A 20,737-nucleotide genomic window follows, 5' to 3' on the forward strand; every position below is an offset into this window, starting at 1 on the left:
CCCAAGAATTTGTGCTTTCAACAGCCACTACCCCCGTTTTCTTGGCTAACCCAACCAAACCAATCAGTCACAAATATAGAGAAATGATCCATATTTAAACATAAAGAGGAAACGCAATAAAAGGCAATGAGAAAAATTCCCTCAGTTAGTTGGAAGGGCAGACTAGTGGTGAGCAGGGTACTTCTGCTTTACAAGAAAAATTGAGGGTAAAAGAAGTGCAGAGTGCCATGAAGATGGGTTAAAACAAAGAAAAGCAGTGGGTGGGGCACAAGTTTGTGTGAGTGTGTGCAGGAGTGTCTCTCTGACCAATGGGGCTGCGGGAAAGCAGCTGAGTTTCTCCGCCCTGTGTAAAACAGCCGGGCTCGCCGTGACAGCTCAGACAATATGCTTGTGAGGCACGGAGGAAGAGGACAGCACGCAGACTTTCCACATACACGCGCTTCACTGAAACTGCGACCCTCGGCAGACGGATTTATTTCTCTGTGTGGATGCAGCTACTTCCTTAACGATCATGGTGAGTGCTGCAGCTGCTTCTGCGCTTCAACAGTTACTCAGCTTTTACTTTGTAATGCAGCATCCACCCTGTTGTGTCCTGCCGTCAGAGGAATGTGCCTGTAGACCACCTGCTCGGCTTTCGCTTTAAGCCGCGGTGTCGGCTACCACCTATTTCTACACACACCCCTGTGACCTGCTCTACTGTAGGCTGTAACCTGAGTCCATCCTGACGCAGCTGAGAGGGAAACTCTAAGAGCCTCATTAACACAAAAGCCTTTAGAAGTTGCTCAGCCACAGATAACTGAGGATGTGAAGCTGGATATTTTCAGAATGATAAAACCAACAGACACAAGCTCTTAATATTCAAACTATCATCTGATCACCGAAACTTTACGCACTGTGGAAAATCAACTTTCGTGGCTTGATTGCATTGCAACCTCAGCTCACTCATCAACTACGTGTTACAAAAATAGTTACTGCAGCAACTAATGCAGTGGTTTCTAGATATGTTTGTGGTTTTCAAGCCCAAACACTATGATTGTTTCGAATAGGGCTGCTGCAGCTTCAGAACTTAATGATTATCCTCATTTTAAAGAAAATCCCTATAATATTATCCTAATATCGATAGCAAATTACAGAAAATAAGTGTTAGTCAAGTTGTTGATTTGTTTGTTGTCTTTTTTGGAAACTGATTAAACTCCAAATACAAGTGAATGATGAGTCAGTAACCAGAACTGTCATACGCACAAAAAGAACAATTACACAATCATTTATTATTGTAACAGCTCAGGTTGAGCAATTTGGAGGCAAAGTTAGAGGAAAGGCTGAGATGGGTGAGGATGGAGCGGTCAGGCAGGAGGAAGACCACAGAGGAGGTTCACAATGTAGTGAAGGAGGGGATGCTGGGATAGGGTGAGAGGGACGCGGACGATCTCCTGAGAGGATCACATGTGCATTATGACACAGTGTCCTCCATTATCATTTTATTGGAGCCTTTATTTTGTGTGCCTTTATTGTGAAAGGCAGTCACTGTGACATTTGGGAATATGCTGAAAAAGTCTACAGAAATCAAACTTGGTGGAGGGCTTACGCACACTTTAATACTGTAATACCTTTTCTGACGCACACCCGTTTTCACACCTTGGCTCATGTGATTAGGTAGAGGATCAATAGGGGGTCAATGACCCTCTTGGGGACACGCCCATAGGGCTTAAAATCTGGGGCTCTCCACCAATCGCTCTTAGAACTGAAGAAGCTTCTCGAATGAGAGGTGAAACGTCTTCAAGGAAACTTAAAGAAGTCCAGATGCTTTTCAAGCTCCTTAGACTACGATGAGCTGGATGACTGAGAACCTTCACAGTCATTAATATAGGTCACACCAGTTGGGTAATGAATCCTACCATTTCCCACCGTATCACGGTTGTCACCGTGTATTTTCACCATTCTGCCTCCAGAAACGAGTGTTTGTTGAAGCACTCTGAGAGTCGCGGATCAGGGGAGCACTGCGGCCAACAGCAGATGTGGAAAGCATTAAAGTGAGCTGAGAATTCTGCTCCAGTTGCTGCGTTGGACAGTTCTCAGGCCAGTCAGTGTGTAAGGTCGGGTGGTAGAAAAAGTTTAGAAACCTCTATATGATGAATGAAACAGCAGAGCGCAATCTTCCCAAACCCTATCTGGAGTTACCAGTGGTGGGAAAGGATATGCATCACTCTGACAATCCCCAAGCGAAGCAACCAGTTTGACTGCTCATCTTATTCATTTTCCCTTTAAAAATACTGTCTGGCTTGGCTGATGACTAACTCTGTTTAAGCAATCGAACCTTACATGAAGGTTGTTTTATACCCGATCCCTGCCTTTATCAGGATGCAGAAAGCTATTTTGGGCCACCTAGTGTGTTGCTTAGTGTCTGTTTTTATCATCTGAGAGCAGTAGTCAGTGCACAGTCACAGAGGTTTACACAGCAGGAGGCTGGTGTGGAGAAGTGGCAACAACATCACCCACAAAAGGAAGCTGATCTAAGTTTCTTGAGCTAATTTAACTCCTGTGATCTTCAGTCGTGCGTTTAACTCCTGAGGACTTTTGAGGAAATCATTAATAAAGTAGGTAACTGGATCCTCCTCAAACAGAGTACTTACTAATTACTACAGTAATGATAAATGAGTGGATCCAGCTCATTTAGTGGGAGGTTTATCTGAAAACCATAGCTAACAGATCAAGTTGTTCAAGTTTGTAATAGCAAAAAGGTAATTGTGAAACAAAAAGCAAAAAAACGAACCCATCAGCTACAAACACGAGGAGAATGCTCACGCTCGCCCATTCCTTACATGGCTTTTTTTTTCACATGTGAGGGAATTTTATTGTGTCTTCCAGCTTATTGCTTTGGTTTCTACTCCCATCAGTGAGGAGCAATAAATAAAAGCTTCACTGAGCGCACAGTGTGTTACTGTATGAGCTAAAGAGTTAGATGTGTTTATGAAGTCGTTTGAGGCCAAATTAAGTTTCTCTCACAGCTTGCTGAGCTCCCCCAAGTGACCAAAAAACAGCTTATGCCACTACTAAAGAGATATTATAGTAGCCAATGCAACAGCCCTACCTAGATGCACGTACTGTAAATTGCAATGTTAAAAAATAATTTAAAAATTTCCGAAATGAAGTGAAAAACAAAAGAATGTGAAGAAAAAGACGCTAAAGCAGACGCTCAGATATCAGATGTGTTAGTGTTGGGCTGTACTTTCATGTAATGGAAATTTATACCACAAGAGCGTAACTGAAGCATCCTAAGTCGGACAACAAATAGTTGTTTATATAGAGCCTGACTGATAGAGAATTTCCAAGGCCAATACCAATATTTGGTGATTTCAATATTCAGATATACTGGCCTACATTTCATTTATCTTTAAGACACAGAGAGTATAAATGTCTGCTGTCATAAATGTCAGCAGATCAGCCAACATCTAATATCAGCCTGCCGACAAAACAGCAATTTCATTTTTTAAATCAGACCTTTGAGTTTCTCTTCAAAAGTTTGTTTTGGCTTTTTGAAACATTATCATCTAATACAGGGGTCTCCAACCCCCGGACCAAGGACCAGTACCGGTCCGTTAGTGGTTTGGTACTGGGTTGAGGCTCGGGTGTGAAATTGATGGTTTTCAGGGTTTTTATCGGTTTTTATCGTTAACTCGGTTTCCCTGGGTCTTTTCACGTGTGTTATGAATAAACTTCTTTTTTTGTACCGGTACTGGTTTTATGTTGTTGTATTTATTTATCTGCAACACCTTAAAGGCCGGTCCGTGAAAATATTGTCAGACATAAACCGGTCCGTGGCACAAAAAAGGTCGGGGACCGCTGTTCTAATGAACTGAATATAATGTTAATTTCATAGAAGGTCTCATGAACTCAAGATTGTATAACCTTTGAGGTAAGTATGTCAGTAGCATAGTGAGCGCCCCCCACATGCTCCCTAAACCCTGTGGCTTCTGTGGCATAAAGCTCATGTTAAAGATATATTCTGTCATTTTAGTCCCCCGGTGGGGATTTTTGTAAATAAACTGAGCTATGTTTACTTCCCAGTGGCCATACTTGAGCTCATTCTTGATTTAGGAAACAATATTTTAGTTCCTCAGTTATCAGTGAAGTTACATATGAAGTTTACTACATTTCTGCAAATTTCACCACCAAAGCACATTTAAGTAATCCCTCTGTTTGCATGCACGTCTTTCCCTTTTCGTACTCGAGTGCAAAAAGTAAAGAAAACATGTCGATAACATGAAATGTGAATGTTTGACACCCAAGGGCTACTGCAAAAATGAGCTGATACGGTCGCCTTGCTCTTCACTACTGCAACTGCACTAACGCATCAAAATGATCCCAAAGAAAAAAATATGTTGAACAATCCCGTAGTGAATATCTGTAGTGAGAGAAAATGCAGAAGATGAGCATGAGGAAGTGTGACTATAAATAAAACCAGAGTGCAAGCAATGAGATAAGTTCCTGTCAGGGAAACAGTGGGCCTGCAGCCCGAGTGTTATCTGTAGAAATACTCCTCACTTTGACCAGTCTGTCAACCACTGTTCATGCTACACCTCTGCAGATGAAAGATGCTGTAGTGCATTTGTAAAGCGCTATACAAATACAGGCCATTTACCATTTGTAGTCTGTATCACAGGCGCGCCCTCGCTGATTTTGAGCACAGCCCCACTTTTAGCGTTTTGGTCATTTTAACACTTTGGTTTTTCAGATCCACAAGTGGTTTAGACATGAACTGCTAAGTTATCAGGTCTTTAACTTTAAGCTTTCTAATTAGAACGTTTGGTTTGCAAGGTACATCTAAAAACTGCGTCTTTAGACACAGATCGGGAAAAGCTGTTTGGTCACAAGTAAGGAAGGCGCTGCTGGAGAAGCATGATATTCTTGATAACTTTGAATCGCGTTTTAGGAAGTTGCACTCCACAGAAACGGCTCTCCTTAAAGTCACAAATGACCTTTCGATGGCCGCAGATAGCGGTGACTGCTCAGTCCTTGTTCTATTGTCCATATGAGGCTTACTGTTTGTACAGCATGTTCTTGTGTAGACCGTAGCTCAGCCTTTGATACCGGGTTTCCAGATCTGTCGTGAAATGGTTCATTTCAATTCTGGCGAATAGAACACTTTTGGTGTCAGTGGAAACCTTTTGGTCAGATGTAGCTGAATTTTCATGCAGTGTTCTGCAAGGATATGTTTAAGCCCCTTGTTATTCTCATTACATATCCTGCCATTAGGCCTTATTATTATTAGTTTTAAAATCATTTCCTATCATTTGCATGCAGATGATATCCAATTGCACCTCTCTTTTAAACCTTGTAAACTGGATAAACTATCTGTTCTAATGGACTGACAAACAGTTTTCTGCAGCTTAACACAGACAAGACTGAGTGTTGCTGCAGAGAGCATCAAGCCCCAAATTAGACAACGTCTGGGTTCTTACTCGTCCACAAACAACAACTACAGGGAGTGCAGAATTATTAGGCAAATGAGTATTTTGTCCACATCATCCTCTTCATGCATGTTGTCCTACTCCAAGCTGTATAGACTTGAAAGCCTACTACCAATTAAGCATATTAGGTGATGTGCATCTCTGTAATGAGAAGGGGTGTGGTCTAATGACATCAACACCCTATATCAGGTGTGCATAATTATTAGGCAACGTCCTTTCCTTTGGCAAAATGGGTCAAAAGAAGGACTTGACAGGCTCAGAAAAGTCAAAAATAGTGAGATATCTTGCAGAGGGATGCAGCAGTCTCAAAATTGCAAAGCTCCTGAAGCGTGATCATCAAACAATCAAGCGTTTCATTCAAAATAGTCAACAGGGTCGCAAGAAGCGTGTGGAAAAACCAAGGCGCAAAATAACTGCCCATGAACTGAGAAAAGTCAAGCGTGCAGCTGCCAAGATGCCACTTGCCACCAGTTTGGCCATATTTCAGAGCTGCAACATCACTGGAGTGCCCAAAAGCACAAGGTGTGCAATACTCAGAGACATGGCCAAGGTAAGAAAGGCTGAAAGACGACCACCACTGAACAAGACACACAAGCTGAAACGTCAAGACTGGGCCAAGAAATATCTCAAGACTGGTTTTTCTAAGGTTTTATGGACTGATGAAATGAGAGTGAGTCTTGATGGGCCAGATGGATGGGCCCGTGGCTGGATTGGTAAAGGGCAGAGAGCTCCAGTCCGACTCAGACGCCAGCAAGGTGGAGGTGGAGTACTGGTTTGGGCTGGTATCATCAAAGATGAGCTTGTGGGGCCTTTTCGGGTTGAGGATGGAGTCAAGCTCAACTCCCAGTCCTACTGCCAGTTTCTGGAAGACACCTTCTTCAAGCAGTGGTACAGGAAGAAGTCTGCATCCTTCAAGAAAAACATGATTTTCATGCAGGACAATGCTCCATCACACGCGTCCAAGTACTCCACAGCGTGGCTGGCAAGAAAGGGTATAAAAGAAGAAAAACTAATGACATGGCCTCCTTGTTCACCTGATCTGAACCCCATTGAGAACCTGTGGTCCATCATCAAATGTGAGATTTACAAGGAGGGAAAACAGTACACCTCTCTGAACAGTGTCTGGGAGGCTGTGGTTGCTGCTGCACGCAATGTTGATGGTGAACAGATCAAAACACTGACAGGATCCATGGATGGCAGGCTTTTGAGTGTCCTTGCAAAGAAAGGTGGCTATATTGGTCGCTGATTTGTTTTTCTTTTGTTTTTGAATGTCAGAAATGTATATTTGTGAATGTGGAGATGTTATATTGGTGTCACTGGTAAAAATAATTGAAATGGGTATATATTTGTTTTTTGTTAAGTTGCCTAATAATTATGCACAGTAATAGTCACCTGCACACACAGATATCCCCCTAAAATAGCTCAAACTAAAAACTACTTCCAAAAATATTCAGCTTTGATATTAATGAGTTTTTTGGGTTCATTGAGAACATGGTTGTTGTTCAATAATAACATTATTCCTCAAAAATACAACTTGGCTAATAATTCTGCACTCCCTGTAAATAAACAGATACAAGTTGTTCGGATGCGTCACCGCTTTATTGAAGACTCACACCTGATCACGCTTGAAGGGAGTCCAAAATAAATTCACACTTTCATCACCCAATTCTTGTTTAGAGTCATTTAATGGTTTATGCTGTACAAACAGTTAGCCTCATACAGACAATAGAGAAACTGCAGTTTTTGGCACTCTGGAGTTGGCTTCAATCTTCAGCCACAGACGCTGCGCTTGTCAAGTGAAGTGTAGCAGAAAAACCACATCAGCAGCATCGAATTTCCAAATGGTGTCGTTTGTTTCTTATGTATCCGCTTTTAATTTGTAAAAGGAAATATTTTGTTTCTTACTAGTTTTAATCCTGAGATCAGGTTTAACAAAAGAGTCCAATAGTTATTCCATCAGTAGAAAAAGAGTATTGAAACTTTAAATGTCTCTTTTCTTTAGTTCAGTCATAGATCCGTCCACCAAAAGCTGCTTGGAAGTTTTCATTAGTTGAGTTTTTGACATAGTTCTCACCAGTTCCCGTACAGGAAATACCAGGGCAGCTGCAGCGAGTCGGTGTCACTGCCACAGAGTCTGTGTTGACCTCCTCTTGGGTTTGTTTGGGTTGGGGGAAGGTTGACAAAAGTGATTTTCCACGAAGCACATCTGAAGATCATCTAAGATTGAAAAAGTGATTGACCAGAGACAGATTCCACACGTGTCAAATGATAATTTATGGGGATATTACACTTTGCTTTTTCCTCCTTCTGTCTCCATCTGCGCACACACACACAAACACACACAAACACACACACCGCCCCCACCAACACTGTCTTTGTTTCTGTGGGAAATTCTAATATGTCATATTTACAAGCTGACTTCCGTCACACATTAAAGACAGGAGTTGATCTCAGCTATGTCTCATCTCCGGCACTGCACTCCCACCACTCTGCCTGGGAAAAGAATTTTTGTTTCTTAAATCCTAGTGCATCTCTGGTCCTGTGTGACAGATTTGCATTGAAGGTATAATGGATGAGGCTTTGACCTGACCCCGAGTTCGTGTCTTGGTCAACCAAAAGGGGGATGTTCCCACACTAGGAACTGATCCTAAGCTTGTTCATGTTCCACTGGCTCTAAAGGTACACACTACCACATAAATACGACTTGCACGATGCTCTTTGGCTATACAGGAAGAAGAGTTCCAGTTATCTTCCCAGTTTGTAGTACAGTTACAAAATACCCGCTGAATGTGCGTCACTGGTTACAAAATACTTTGGCAGTAGAATTGTGAATAAACACAAGAAGCAACGAGTTTCTATGTGAACTCTCTCACAGCCTGTGACGGACTGCATTTTGACCACCGTGACCTCACTAACAGTTTCTAATAGTAATGAAGATTTGTATCTTCATATGTAGGAAACTTTTACAAAAAGTAAATGGATCACATGAAAACATTGGCCTTGTTAGAGAGGTGAGTTTCGAGAAGTCCAGTAATGGGGCATTGGAGAGCTCTGAGACAGGCCGGTCTTTCTGAAATCCCCTCACTGCTGCAGATGACCCGCCTTCTTTGACTTAGTTTAGCAAAAGACCACTTCCTGTTAAAAAAGAGTTTGTCCTTCCCACAGTCACCATGTGCTTGGCAGCCAAAGACTCAAAGGCCCAATCAACATGACTACAAAAATAAGCCCCTCCCTCCACATGGCACAGCTTTAAGTTCAAGTTGGACACATCATAAGAGCTTCATTATTTGTGTAACTCATGGTTCTACTTTGTGAACCTAAGCCTAACTTTATTGTGCAGTACAAATTTTCACTATGAACCAAATTTTTACCCAGTTGTTTTATACTCGGCTGATTAAAGACAGGTTTGGGTTCAGATATATGACCTGTACTTTTTGACCTAGCTGTCTGTCATTTGTGATTAATCAACCCGGTAGCATCAGCTATGCAACGAGTTGTTTTCCGCATGTGTCTTACAGAGTACTTCAATGGTGCAATGGTAGTACAAATTATGGTTAGCAAGCCAAACAGAAAAAGAAGGGAGCTAAAAAGGGGAAGGAAAGAACAGAGCCGTGTACGCCAAGACCTTTAGCAGTGTCGTCACCGACTTTGCAGAGTGCAGAGTCTGAATGATGACGTCATGATGACCGAGCAGTCTGTGCTTTCGTTGTTAGAAACGACTGAATTGTTACCACCTATGCAGTTTATATGTGCTCATATTTTAATACGTGTGTGTATACATGTAGAAGCTGGTCGATTATAAATAAATGACTGTGAAATTCTATAACTGGATGATCTGTTTGTGAGGACTTGTGGTTTATGAGTTTCTCTCTTTTGTTCCATACTTGCAGTTGTCTTTGTTACATTAGCAAGGCTACACCTGTTTTGGGCTTTTGAACGGCATCGTTGAAGAAGAGTCTATAGCGTAAGCTAAGATCAACGTCCCCTCCCTGACCGCTGACACCGGTTGTTGTCCAAGTTCTGTGTCCATCCTAAGGCCCATCACAGAGATGTGAGCATGTAACATTTGTGTCATATATCTGTGGCGTAACATCAAGAAGTTTCCTTTCCTTGAACTACTTCAATCCTGGACACCAGGCTGTTTGCTTAAATAAATCTAACATGATACCATTTTGAGACAGTGGCACTGTTTCACATTTAGTCATGATGCTTCCTGGCATGACAATGACTAAAATAAATGCGGTATTTTTGTGCATTGGTATTGCTGTTGTTGACCTTTTAAAAGAGGTACAATGACATCAGTGTTACCAATTCACTTTCACCTTTTTAACAACACATTAATCTATGCAACTAATATAATAGAAATAAACACATCATGTGAAACGTGTCAGATTTGTTTTTAATCCAGGTCGCTCCGTGAGGTGAGGTTTGGAACAAGACATTTTATCTTTAGAGCGCACGATGTACAACCGCTACAACTCGTTGGCTTCTACACCTGACTTTTAGTAGCCAGTCCTTGCGTTGGTGAGCTGATGTTAATTTGTGAACAGGACAGAGAAGAGATGGGAGAGGCAGAGGCAGCTGTCCAGCTGAAGTGCTGAAGCCCAGCTGTCCACGGGCATGATCTGCACAAGCAGGCGCGTGCAGGAATCCAAAAGAGTCACAGCTGAATCTGACTTTGTCACTATATTCGGGGATCAACACACAGACACAGAACCACGGCCACAAGGCAAGGACGGACGAGTGCATGTGCCGCCCGAGGACGAGCGACCTATAAATGTCAGACGGCGTGTCATTCAAATAAGGGCTATATATGAAATTTGGCCACCGACAATTAGGTCAGTCTTTTTACGTGCATTCATGGGTTATGGGTGTTAAATATACAGAGTTTGGATAGTTTATAATGAAGCTCAGCAGTTGTCCTCTCAGGATAATGTGCATGATTATTATAAGGAGAAAGTAGATCGCAGTGCCACGGTGCCTGACTGTCATCGGACCCTGTGTATTTCACTTGCACGTCTGTAGCATGACCCCGAGGATTAAGGAGTTTGCTGAGGCTTGCTGCATGTGTCTGCGCGTGTGTGTTGACAGGAGGCCGTGGTCTGCTGTGGTCAGTGTGCAACACAGGCCCGCATCCCAACAGGTGCTGAGCGTGTTGGTCTCTGATGTTGAATGGGCTCTTTGTTTCAGAAGATTCACCCTCAGAGAGAGGGCAGAGCCAGCAGAGTACCCCTGCCCCAACCTCTCCCCGCACACAGAGTTATCAGCGGGAGGTCATGTCGGTATTTGTTTATCCCAACGTCTGTGCAACTGTGTTTGAGTAACCCAGCTATCCGTCATCATACGTATTAGCTTTAAAGAACAGGAGTAGGTGTGAGCAAACAATTTAATAGCATAATCTGTAATCATCGAAGCTTTTCAGAAGCTTTTCAGTCACAAGCTAGTGGGAAATGTCTGATGCTGAGAAATTACACCACCAGAAAGACCCCAAAACTGCGCTTCCTCTAGCGGTCATCTGACTCTCAAAAAGCGAGTCGATTCCCATAGACTCTGATGTTTAAACAGCATTAAAAGGAGGTTACAGCAGTGGCAGTGGTATTTTGTGATTTTTACAGAAGGTATGAAAAATGTTCCTAATCAGTGTTAAAAGGATGAATATTACTGCTGCGTATGTTTCAGATCATAAGCTCATTTTAAATACTTTAGATTCTGTTTAGTGTCCAGCATTATATTCAATAAATCATCAGTTTGTAATGGCTGACCTGTGGGCATCATGTGTCTCTGAAAATAAACAGAAACACAGGCCTGATTTACTGTTTAAAAACAGTAAATTAAAATATACAAATAAAAAAAAAATCAGCTGAATTAAAAGGCTCGAGCAGTTTGTGACATGCTTAACTGTCGATGTCTACAGTGAATATTATTGAAAAATGAAGGTAAAGTGTGGGCTGCTTAAACGTGTTTCATTCAGTCAGCTAATCTGAAGGTGCTGCTGAGCCGTGCCTGTTTATTACACTAGACCGACAGCTTTCCTTGTTGAAATGCTAAAGAAGTTAACAACTGATCTTCTCTGCATCACATATGCTGACCGAGCTGTTAAGTGAGAGAAAAGTCATCTCTTACACATCACTGAAGCTTATCTTCTTGCTAATGCTAGCTGTGTTTCCACACAAAGCTCATATCACAGCTGATCTCAAAGTAAAGGCTGATCCAGCAGCATCCTGTCTCACCTGCTGCTCTCCCACCAGTTTACCATGGAAACCCAGAAGTTTATGCACAACCTGCATGACCACCAGAAAAAAGTTGTTCTCTATTTTTGTTTAGCACTCAAGTCAGTGTTAACTAGAGACTGATATGATGGTTAAAATATTTTAAGCACTGCTGTATATACGGCCAGTACACTTAACTGCATCAACGCTTTCCTGAGTTTATGGGCTAAATCACAAATTCTGCATGATAACATTTTAAAAAGCTTTATCTATGGTTTGATAATTAGTTAATGACTTGTGAGAGACATGTCGTTAACCAAAAACACTCCTTTTCACATGCCTTTTTAAAAAAATCTTTCAACTTAAAATCTTCGAGTCTTAAAAACATGATTTAAGACACAACCCAATAATGTCAGTAGCAATGTCCACGTCTTTGCTTACAGGCAAATAAATTAGTGGTTTGGCTCTCCATGCTCCTTTCAAAACTGTCGAAGTGAATTAAATTTATAGATGAAAAAACCTTTGATATGCACGATATTCACAAGAATTGAAAACAGAGTTATGAGCTACGTTAGTGCCTGAACTCTTTCCTCTTTTGAGTTGGTGGCTGCACACCATACCACTATTTGCTATGCATTCAACACTGCCCATTGTTTTTGGTTTAGGTGTGTGTGTGTGTGTGTGTGTGTGTGTGTGTGTGTGTGTGTGTGTGTGTGTGTGTGTGTGTGTGTGACATCTGTGTTCTCATACTGAATGTCTCCCCACAACACGGCTACCACAGAAAACAAGGCTTAAGCTGCAAGAAACTCTCACACACCACATGTTATATATACACATGTCACACATAGAAGAGCTGGGTACTTTTATGGAATCGAGAACTAACGATGGCTAACAATGCTTACCAATGCTTGGCAGTGGTTTAGCTACAAAACATTCACAAGACCCAGCGGCCACTCTTCTTTTAGAAATTGCAACTGGGATTCAAAACAAGTTTAGCAAAATGTATCGCCCACAGGGGAAGCTTTTCTATTTTCCTCTCGATAGGAAGTGCAATCTGGAAGTGAAAGCAAAGAAATATGTCACTGAAAGAAGTTAACAAGTTAATTTATCTCTGGAGTCTAAGTTATTACAGGTAATAATCCTGACCTTCACCACTTCCATCATAATAAGTCATCTTAGTTTCTTTTCCAACTATTGATAATCGGGAAACAAAACGCACGTATGAGTGATGCATATCAGAAGCTGTTAACAGTATTTTTTGCTCATTCCTAAAACACAGGACTATGGCTAGCGTAGGGTTTGCAGCTGGGCTTGGCATTGTTGCCACTGAAGAATTAGACCCTCAATCGGGTTATGTTTTTTTCCCCCGTGAGTCTGACGACTGAGTTCGACTCACATTTTGCAAGAGGAAATACCATTATACGTGACCACAGCCTATTTCCTGTGTGGTAGTACCACATGCAACCTTCTAACCCTTTTTTATTTGTCTCTCTTTTTTTGTTGTTGTTTAGAACCAATTAGCAAAGGCTCTGTATGACAACACAGCAGAGTGTCCAGATGAACTGGCCTTTAGAAAGGGCGACATCCTCACAGTGATAAATCCAAACGTGGCTGGAACCAGTGGGTGGTGGATGTGCTCTCTGTATGGACGACATGGCCTGGCACCTGCAAACAGACTAAAGCTCTTACCGCAGATGGTGACACCAGCAGTGCATGAAGTGCCCAGGTCAACTCATGGTAAAACTGATGACAGTGTGCAAAATATCTACCAGACACCCAGAACCACCAGCAGTCCTGCTTATGAACGCATGGACATGATCTACAAGGTCCCCTCTGCTCACTTATTGGCTTCAAAAGGTCCAGAAGCACCAGGACCCGAAGCACACAAGGTACAAGTCGTTTTTTTTCTATATTTAGAAAATTATTATTTTGCAGTTTTTGGAAAGGAGCTCGTTGTAGCTGATAGCCAGTCTGTTTGTCCGAGGTCAAAGTCATTCATGCTTCTTAGGAAGTGTTAATGCTCATGATTAGAGAGGTAGAAATGTTGTAGAAATGAAACCCCTGCTGACAAAAGAGCTTGCAGATGGAGACCAGGGGCCTCTCCATGGGGACAGGCATGCAGCACCGGGGTCTTTATGGGCCTGTAAAAGCCAAACAGACACAGACTTCAGACACTTTTAACTGCAAACAGCAGCACATGCTGACAGGGACCCCAGAAAAACAGAAGTGTCTGTGCGGCTGCCTTTGCAGCAGAAGGAGGGGGATATATTCCCGCATGTTCACCATTTCCTCTCCTGCTCCAGGGAAGTCCTGTTTCTCTCTACAGTAGCTACCTAATTGTCACTGAACAGCATGGTTTTCATTACAGAGCTGCATTAATTGGCAAGGTGTATGAATAATAGCACTTACAACAGGCTTCAGAGCAAACACTGTCCCCATAAACGTGTTAACGCATGTGTCAGTGGGGAAAAGTGGCTTTGATCAAAGCAGAGCAAATGCTGCCAGTCAACTCCAATATTACAGCCTGACTGTTTTGTCTGCAGCCTTCATCCTTCAGTACAGCATCCAGTCCAAATGGGAAGATGTACGATGTGCCGAACCAACCAAAAAAAGCTTCCTTTTACACTGTAAGAATGTCTCAAAGTCAAGATAACTTTAGATGATACTATTTGATTGGGCTTTAGTCCGACAGCTTCATTTTCTTTCTAATGTGCTATTCGCAGAAGACAACGCCTCCTACACCGATGCCACGAATGCAAGTTCTGGAGAAGGGCCTTAACTCTCCGGAGACTTTAATGTGTAGCAAACCAGAAGACTCTTATGTAAGTTTCAGATGTTTTAGAGGATTCATTTCTACAGAAGATAGAATAGAATAAGCCTTTAATTGTCCCACAAGGGGAAATTTGGTTGTAACAGCAGCCAGAAAGACACATATACAAACAAACAGTACACAGGACACAGAACAGAATCATACACAATTTATTTCATGCATATTTACATCAAGGACAATGGTTACTATAAACAGTTATTAAATTAAATAAAAGTAACTACAGATAAGAGGCAAACCCAGGTTGTAGTGTGAATCGGTTGATTAAATTATTGCAGTTACAGCGCAGATGTAAACATCTATGAATGCTGGGAGCAGTTTTGATTGTTAGGGCCACTGAGAAAAAAAGTGAGCACATCTTTTTTTTCTTTTCCAGAATTCTGAAAAGAAAAAGGTCAGAATTCCAAGATTAAAGTCAGAATTCTGACTTTAATCTTGGAATTCTAGAAAAGGGAAAAAAAGACCTGCCCACTTTTTTCCAGTGGCCCTAATCCTCTTCCATAAATTTCTCTACCAAGTCATTCATTTCGTAATATCTTTCAAAGGTTAATATGGTTTAGATTTGGTTAATGTCCATTCTTTCTATAAAGTTTTCACCTGTTTGGAACATGAAGCCTGAGATGTAAAAATGTATGAAGATTTCTTTTGAAATCTAATATTTTGTAACATTTTTTTTCCTTTGGCATTTGGCCAAAACAAAACTAGCACGGTAGATGTTAAGAGGTTAATGAAGCAAGGATTGGTGCCTTTTATAAATGTGGTCTGTTATTATTTTTAAATACAGAAAATCAGTCAAAACATCAAAATTAACCTGCCTGTTACTCCTTTGTCTAACAAAGTACTGCTGATTATCAGGGTAAGGACATAGATCTGACTTATGGCACTGGGATGTTACCAGCAAATTTTTGGGGTCGATGAAGTGCTAATTTGGGCCTTTATGAGTCAAGTTTGTTCCTGAACATCCAAAAGATGCTTCATTGGATCGGGTTTGGGAAACAAAAGTCCCAGGGCACTAACTCAACTGTCAGGTTTCCCGCAAAACAGATGTAGGACTTGTACTTTAAGTGTTGAACAACTTTGTTCTTGTTCACAGGTGTATCCGGTCCCACCACCCCCTTCTCAGGAGCCAAATTATGACATCCCCATTCCATCAGCCACAGAATCCCGAAATAAAACGATAGATGGATACAACACCCTTCCCAGTTCTCGCAAACCTGAGTTGATCTATGATGTGCCAGTGGGACCTGAGAAACAAAGTCCATCCCGTGGCATCTCTGATACCTTGTCCAGCAAATCAATTTCCAGGCCGATGTATGACACTCTTCCAGCACATCGAAAAGAAAGTCCACCTATATTGCTTTATGATATACCCAAACCAAAATCTCCCGATATCCAGATTAAAACAAAAGTATTACCAAAAGATTACAACAAACTTCCAACCCCGAAGCCAACAGAAGAGTCTGTATATGTGGTTCCAGCCAAGGAGGAACACCTCATCCAAGGTGTCACCGATCAGCCCAATGATCAAAACCCCATAGAGTGCAGGGGTAACTCAAGCAATGATTTTGAACTCCAAAGAGTGCGTCTGCAGCGGATGAGGAACTTTCTGGTCTGTACAACCTTTCACGGCATTCAAGAAAGCGGGCAAACTGCATTGCGTGAAGATGAGCAAGGTCGAAACAAGCATCTGTCTGCAGCAGATAATCAAAGAATCAGCACGGCCTCCAGCTCTTCCAACAGCTCCTGTGACTCTCTGGCCCTGAGCTCCTCTTCCCCCGAGCTTCTGCGAGAAGTAACACTCGGTCAGGATGAGGCGTGCCGCAAACTGCTGGACTTGCAGGAATCTGTTTGTGAAGCTGTGCCCAAACTCATGCATTTTGTCAGCAGTCATTGGAGGTGTAAGGAACATCTGGAGAAACATCTCAAGGAGATCAAGGAAGCAGCAGAGTTGATTGTTTGTTCTCTGACAGGCTTCCTAAACTTTGCCCTAGATGTTAAAGGAAATGCCCGTCGTTTGACTGATGCCAACCTGCAGACCAGGCTCTTTAAACAGCTTTCCATCATAGAGGATTCAGGTGTGATTTTACAACAAACAGTGAGTAATCTGAATGAGGCCAAATGGCCTCTAAATAAGCTCAGCCAGGAACCGGGGAAGGTCCAGACACCTGACCAATTGGAGCGCTTTGTTATGGTGGCAAGAACTATTCCAGATGATGTAAAGCGCCTAGTATCGATCATCAACGCCAATGGCAAGCTTCTGTTCCGAACTCCTCAGAGAGATCAAGAGTCTGTAAACACCACGGACCCTCCAGAAAAAAAATGTCCTGACAAAACCAAACAAGAAGGGGACTTAGCTGAGGATGACAACGTTTACGTGGAGCTGCAGGTATCAACTTCTGCTCCTCTGTCATAATACAAAGATGACTTTTTAGCCACAAGAAACCCATGCTGCATACTTATTAATATATTGGCTTTGAATTTTCCTCAGACCAAGAAAGAGGAAAACAAACAGCAGGAAGTGCAGAAGGAACCTAAAGAGAATGTCACACCAAGAACAGAGACGACGAAGGTATGTCTCCTCATTAGCTGACACAGTCCTGTACAACAGACCTTTTAATTTATAAAAGGATTTTTAGTCTGAAGCAGACAAACCAGTCTAGAAGGCATGTTTACCTTTATTCTGTTTCTCCCCTGCCCAGGCCAAGCAACACTCCTCCGACTCTGGCACCGGAGAAAAGCAATTATCTTCCATGTCAGAGCACTGTAGACTTTACTTTGGTGCTCTCCAAAAGGCCATTGGTGGATTTGTGGGAAGCCTTCAGGATGGCCAGCCACCAGAGAAATTCATCTCACAAAGTAAGCTGGTGATTATGGTGGGCCAGAGACTGGTAGACACTTTGTACAGGGAAGCCCATCGTAAAGGGTCTAACCAAAGTCTGCTGTGTAAGAGCAACCACCTGTGCGCTCTCCTGAAGCAGCTAGCTGTGGCCACCAAGAAGGCGGCACTGCACTTTCCTGATAAGCAAGCTCTTCGCGAAGCTCAAGAGTTTGCAACGCAGCTGGCCCAGAGAGCACAGCACTTTCGGCTATCGCTTGAGCTCTGAGGGTGAGCCCACGGTATCAAGCGTACAGATCTATGTGAAGAGGAAGGTTTTATTCATCAGTCATGTAGCTATTTCTTTTTTAATCATGTTTATAGTGTACAACTTCTGAGCCTAACTATGCTGTTGCTTTTGCTGATGAATGCAGGTTGCTGTTTAAATATTAACAACTGTAGAAAAAAGCCGCCGGCACAGGTTATTTCAAAAAGGTATTGCATTTGTATTAAAAGGCAGTATCAATATAAATTGCACATTCGAGATGCTGTAATTAAGCCAATGTTAAAATGCATTTTAAGTACAGAGTATAAAGTATTTTTTTCTAGACTTATGGGAAATGTATATTCTTTGAGTTTTGTTGGTTATCTGTGTTTTTCTTCATTGTTTTTTTACTATATTGTGTATGGAACATATTCTTCTGAGTAGCATGTTGTTACAGTCTACTTTTTGTTAATATCTATGTAAATATTTCAAAAAACATTTGTTATGCATTCCCAAAATTTACTTGACAAAAGACTGAGTACAACATATGTTGAAGTTCTGTTGATATTGAAATAAAAACACAGACACACACAACTGAAAACTTTATTTTTCTGCTTTGTTAATATGTTATAGAAAATAGATTTTTTTAAAAAGGGACTGGAAATGAGAACATTGCACCCCTACAAACTGTTCCGCCGGCTATCTTAGTTCTTGGTATTGAAATGATGCTTTTGCATGAGATCAAAGGGGAAGATTTGTATTCTGTTTCTACCTGTTTGCCTGGATGTTCTTTTCAGTACTTCTGTTTTATTTATTTTCACTTGCTTTCTGTGAGCCAGTTAGCCTGTTTTCTCTGTTTTAAATTTCTGTGGTATTCTGTCATTCAGTCAGCAGAAATTCATGCAGGGCCAAGCACGCAACAAAACACTGTGAGGGGGATTTACCGGCCATGCATTAGCCCTTTAAAGCATGAAATAAATGTCAAACAGGTTAATGGTATACAGTTAGTGTAAAGGTGAAATTAAATACATGAATATCATTTATATGTGATAAATATCATTAGCTTAAATTCAGATTCAAATATAACTCTAACCATGAGCACCACAGCCACTGAGCACCAGCCCACCACAGTTCTTTACTGAAAATGTACGCAGTACACCAAGCTAACCTGTTACTCCTTCACGAAACCGCCGAGCGTTTTCATGCGACTGCTGAGTAAGGCCTCAGTTTGTTTTCTGCAGGACAGTTCACAATATGAAAACAACTTCACATCATATACAGATCTGTTATCTGATTTAAAACATCAGGACATTACACGTAAGCTTTAAATTTCCACTTTATCAAATGTCACTGAGCAGTCCTTACCTTACCAAATCGAACCTCTCTTCTTCCGTCCTGTCTTTCCCCTCTCTTGACTCCATCTCTGAGTGAAGTTAGCTCTCTTTCTCCTCTTTCCCTGTGAAACACAGCAGTAACACATTGTGTGACAAACTGCACACAAACAGTTTGTGTGTTTGCTGTTAGCAGATAGAAAGGTTACATTTGAAATGACCTGGCACTTACTCCATTTATGCTCTCTCCTATCTGTAGCGCTGGCTAGAAATTCTAGAAATCTGCACCAAAAACGAGGTTCCGGATCCACTTTAATCCTCAGAATGGTGTCATAAATCAGTTTGATGTTTGAAGGCTTCCAATGATGGCAAATAAAAACGTCCTTCTAATGTGTTAAACCTAAAGTAAGAAGCTTGTTTTGAAAATGTGGGGAGTAGAAAGGAAAGATATTTGTTTAAAAATGTAGTGAGTGAAGTAAAAAAAGTTTAGAAATGAATAAAAACTCAACCAATTCAGAAAATTCTACCTAAGTACAGTAACAAAGTATTTGTACTTCATTACTTCCCCTCTCTGTGAATGTGTTACACAATCTTCCTAAAAGTATCATCCCAGCTAATTCAGCTCAAACTCAGACGCTGCAATGCTCAGAGGAACTGCAACAAACTCAAAATCAGCTACACTGCCATTAAAACGTTTTATTCCCCACTTCCTGGTTTCTTAGTTACTTTGTTTGTTTGTTTTTTGCATATTTGTCACATTTAAGTGTTTCAAATTTTAATATTAGACAAAGATAACCGGAGCAAATAAGAATTCAGTTTTTAAATGATTTCATTTATTAAAGGAAAAAGCCACCCAGACCTGCCTCATGTTAAAGGTTAAAGTTAGATAAAGACACATATGGGTTGTTTAGAACGGTTGCCAGGAGAAAGCCTTACCGAGGTCATTATTAGGGATGTGTGCAACAGGACAACTGGACTAGTCGCACATAAATGACCAAAAGCCAGTAAATTATTATTTCCTATATGTTATACAGCCATTTTCCGTTAACACTAATAAAATTCGATTATGGGTGATGGAAATGAGCTTTTTCTGAATCATTAGTAACAGCGTGAGGAGGTCAGTCATTTGGGAGTGACAGAGTAGAGCTGCTTCTCCTCCACATCGAAAGGAGCCGTCTGAGGCTGTCACCTCCTGGGTCAGAGATGGCATCTGTCGGATGGCCTGGGAACCACTTGATGTTTTTCCGGATAAGCTGGAGGTGGGGAGAGGGAGCTCTGTACTTCCCTGCTTTGCCTGCTGCGTGACCTGACTTCAGATAAGATAAGGAAAATGACTGGATGACGTATGTTTTGTTATTTTAAATTCAAACTTTTATTGAAGTGGTTATTATGACAACAACATGGATCATCTATAATTGACGGTAAGTAGCAAGTAAAGTTCTTTTATGTAGTGCTTTTCGCAGACGTAACAGTCACGAACAATTCAAACACAATATCAAAAGAATAAAGGCCCGATTAAACAGAAAAGTTTAGTTGTTTTAAAAAGAAAAAAGACTAAGAGGCTACAAGGAAATATAAAAACAAATAAACTTGTTTGAGTGTTTACCAGACAAGCAAAGTCACAAAAAATCCTACTGGCTGCATTTTAGGATAGTTGAAGCCGGTGTTTAACCCACACTGGAGGTTAAACATCAGGATATTTCAGTCTCTGCTGCTTCAATACTGGACCTCATTTGAAAAATCTATTTTGAGTTTCTTTTCGTTCCGTTTGCGTTACAGTGAAATACAACCATTAATGGCGTAATTGTTCTATTTCTGTCAC

At 41.4% G+C, this 20,737-nt stretch overlaps 1 protein-coding gene across 2 annotated transcripts; it reads left to right on the plus strand.

Moving 5' to 3' along the window:
* Positions 1-361: 361 nt before the first annotated feature.
* On the plus strand, positions 362-18,544 carry cass4 (Cas scaffold protein family member 4). Of its 2 annotated transcripts, XM_080891058.1 has the most exons (7): positions 362-514; positions 13,189-13,566; positions 14,221-14,304; positions 14,401-14,499; positions 15,598-16,890; positions 16,993-17,073; positions 17,204-18,346. In XM_080891058.1, exons 1-7 carry the CDS (start codon positions 512-514, stop codon positions 17,606-17,608), a joined length of 2,343 nt encoding a protein of 780 aa, XP_080747184.1. In that variant the 5' UTR covers positions 362-511; the 3' UTR covers positions 17,609-18,346. The 2 variants fall into 2 exon arrangements, with proteins under 2 accessions (XP_080747184.1, XP_080747185.1); XM_080891059.1 differs by lacking the exons at positions 14,221-14,304; positions 14,401-14,499 and having other exon boundaries at positions 17,204-18,544.
* The last annotated feature ends 2,193 nt before the right edge of the window (positions 18,545-20,737 follow it).

Source organism: Rhamphochromis sp. 'chilingali' (assembly GCF_963969265.1).
Source record: "Rhamphochromis sp. 'chilingali' genome assembly, chromosome: 9".
In the NCBI taxonomy this organism is placed as follows: Eukaryota; Metazoa; Chordata; class Actinopteri; order Cichliformes; family Cichlidae; genus Rhamphochromis; species Rhamphochromis sp. 'chilingali'.

Coding starts and splice junctions, on each gene's coding strand:
- cass4 (XM_080891058.1), top strand. Junction 13,567..14,220: donor CAGGACCCGAAGCACACAAG/GTACAAGTCGTT, acceptor TTTTGTCTGCAG/CCTTCATCCTTCAGTACAGC. Junction 17,074..17,203: donor CAAGAACAGAGACGACGAAG/GTATGTCTCCTC, acceptor TCCCCTGCCCAG/GCCAAGCAACACTCCTCCGA.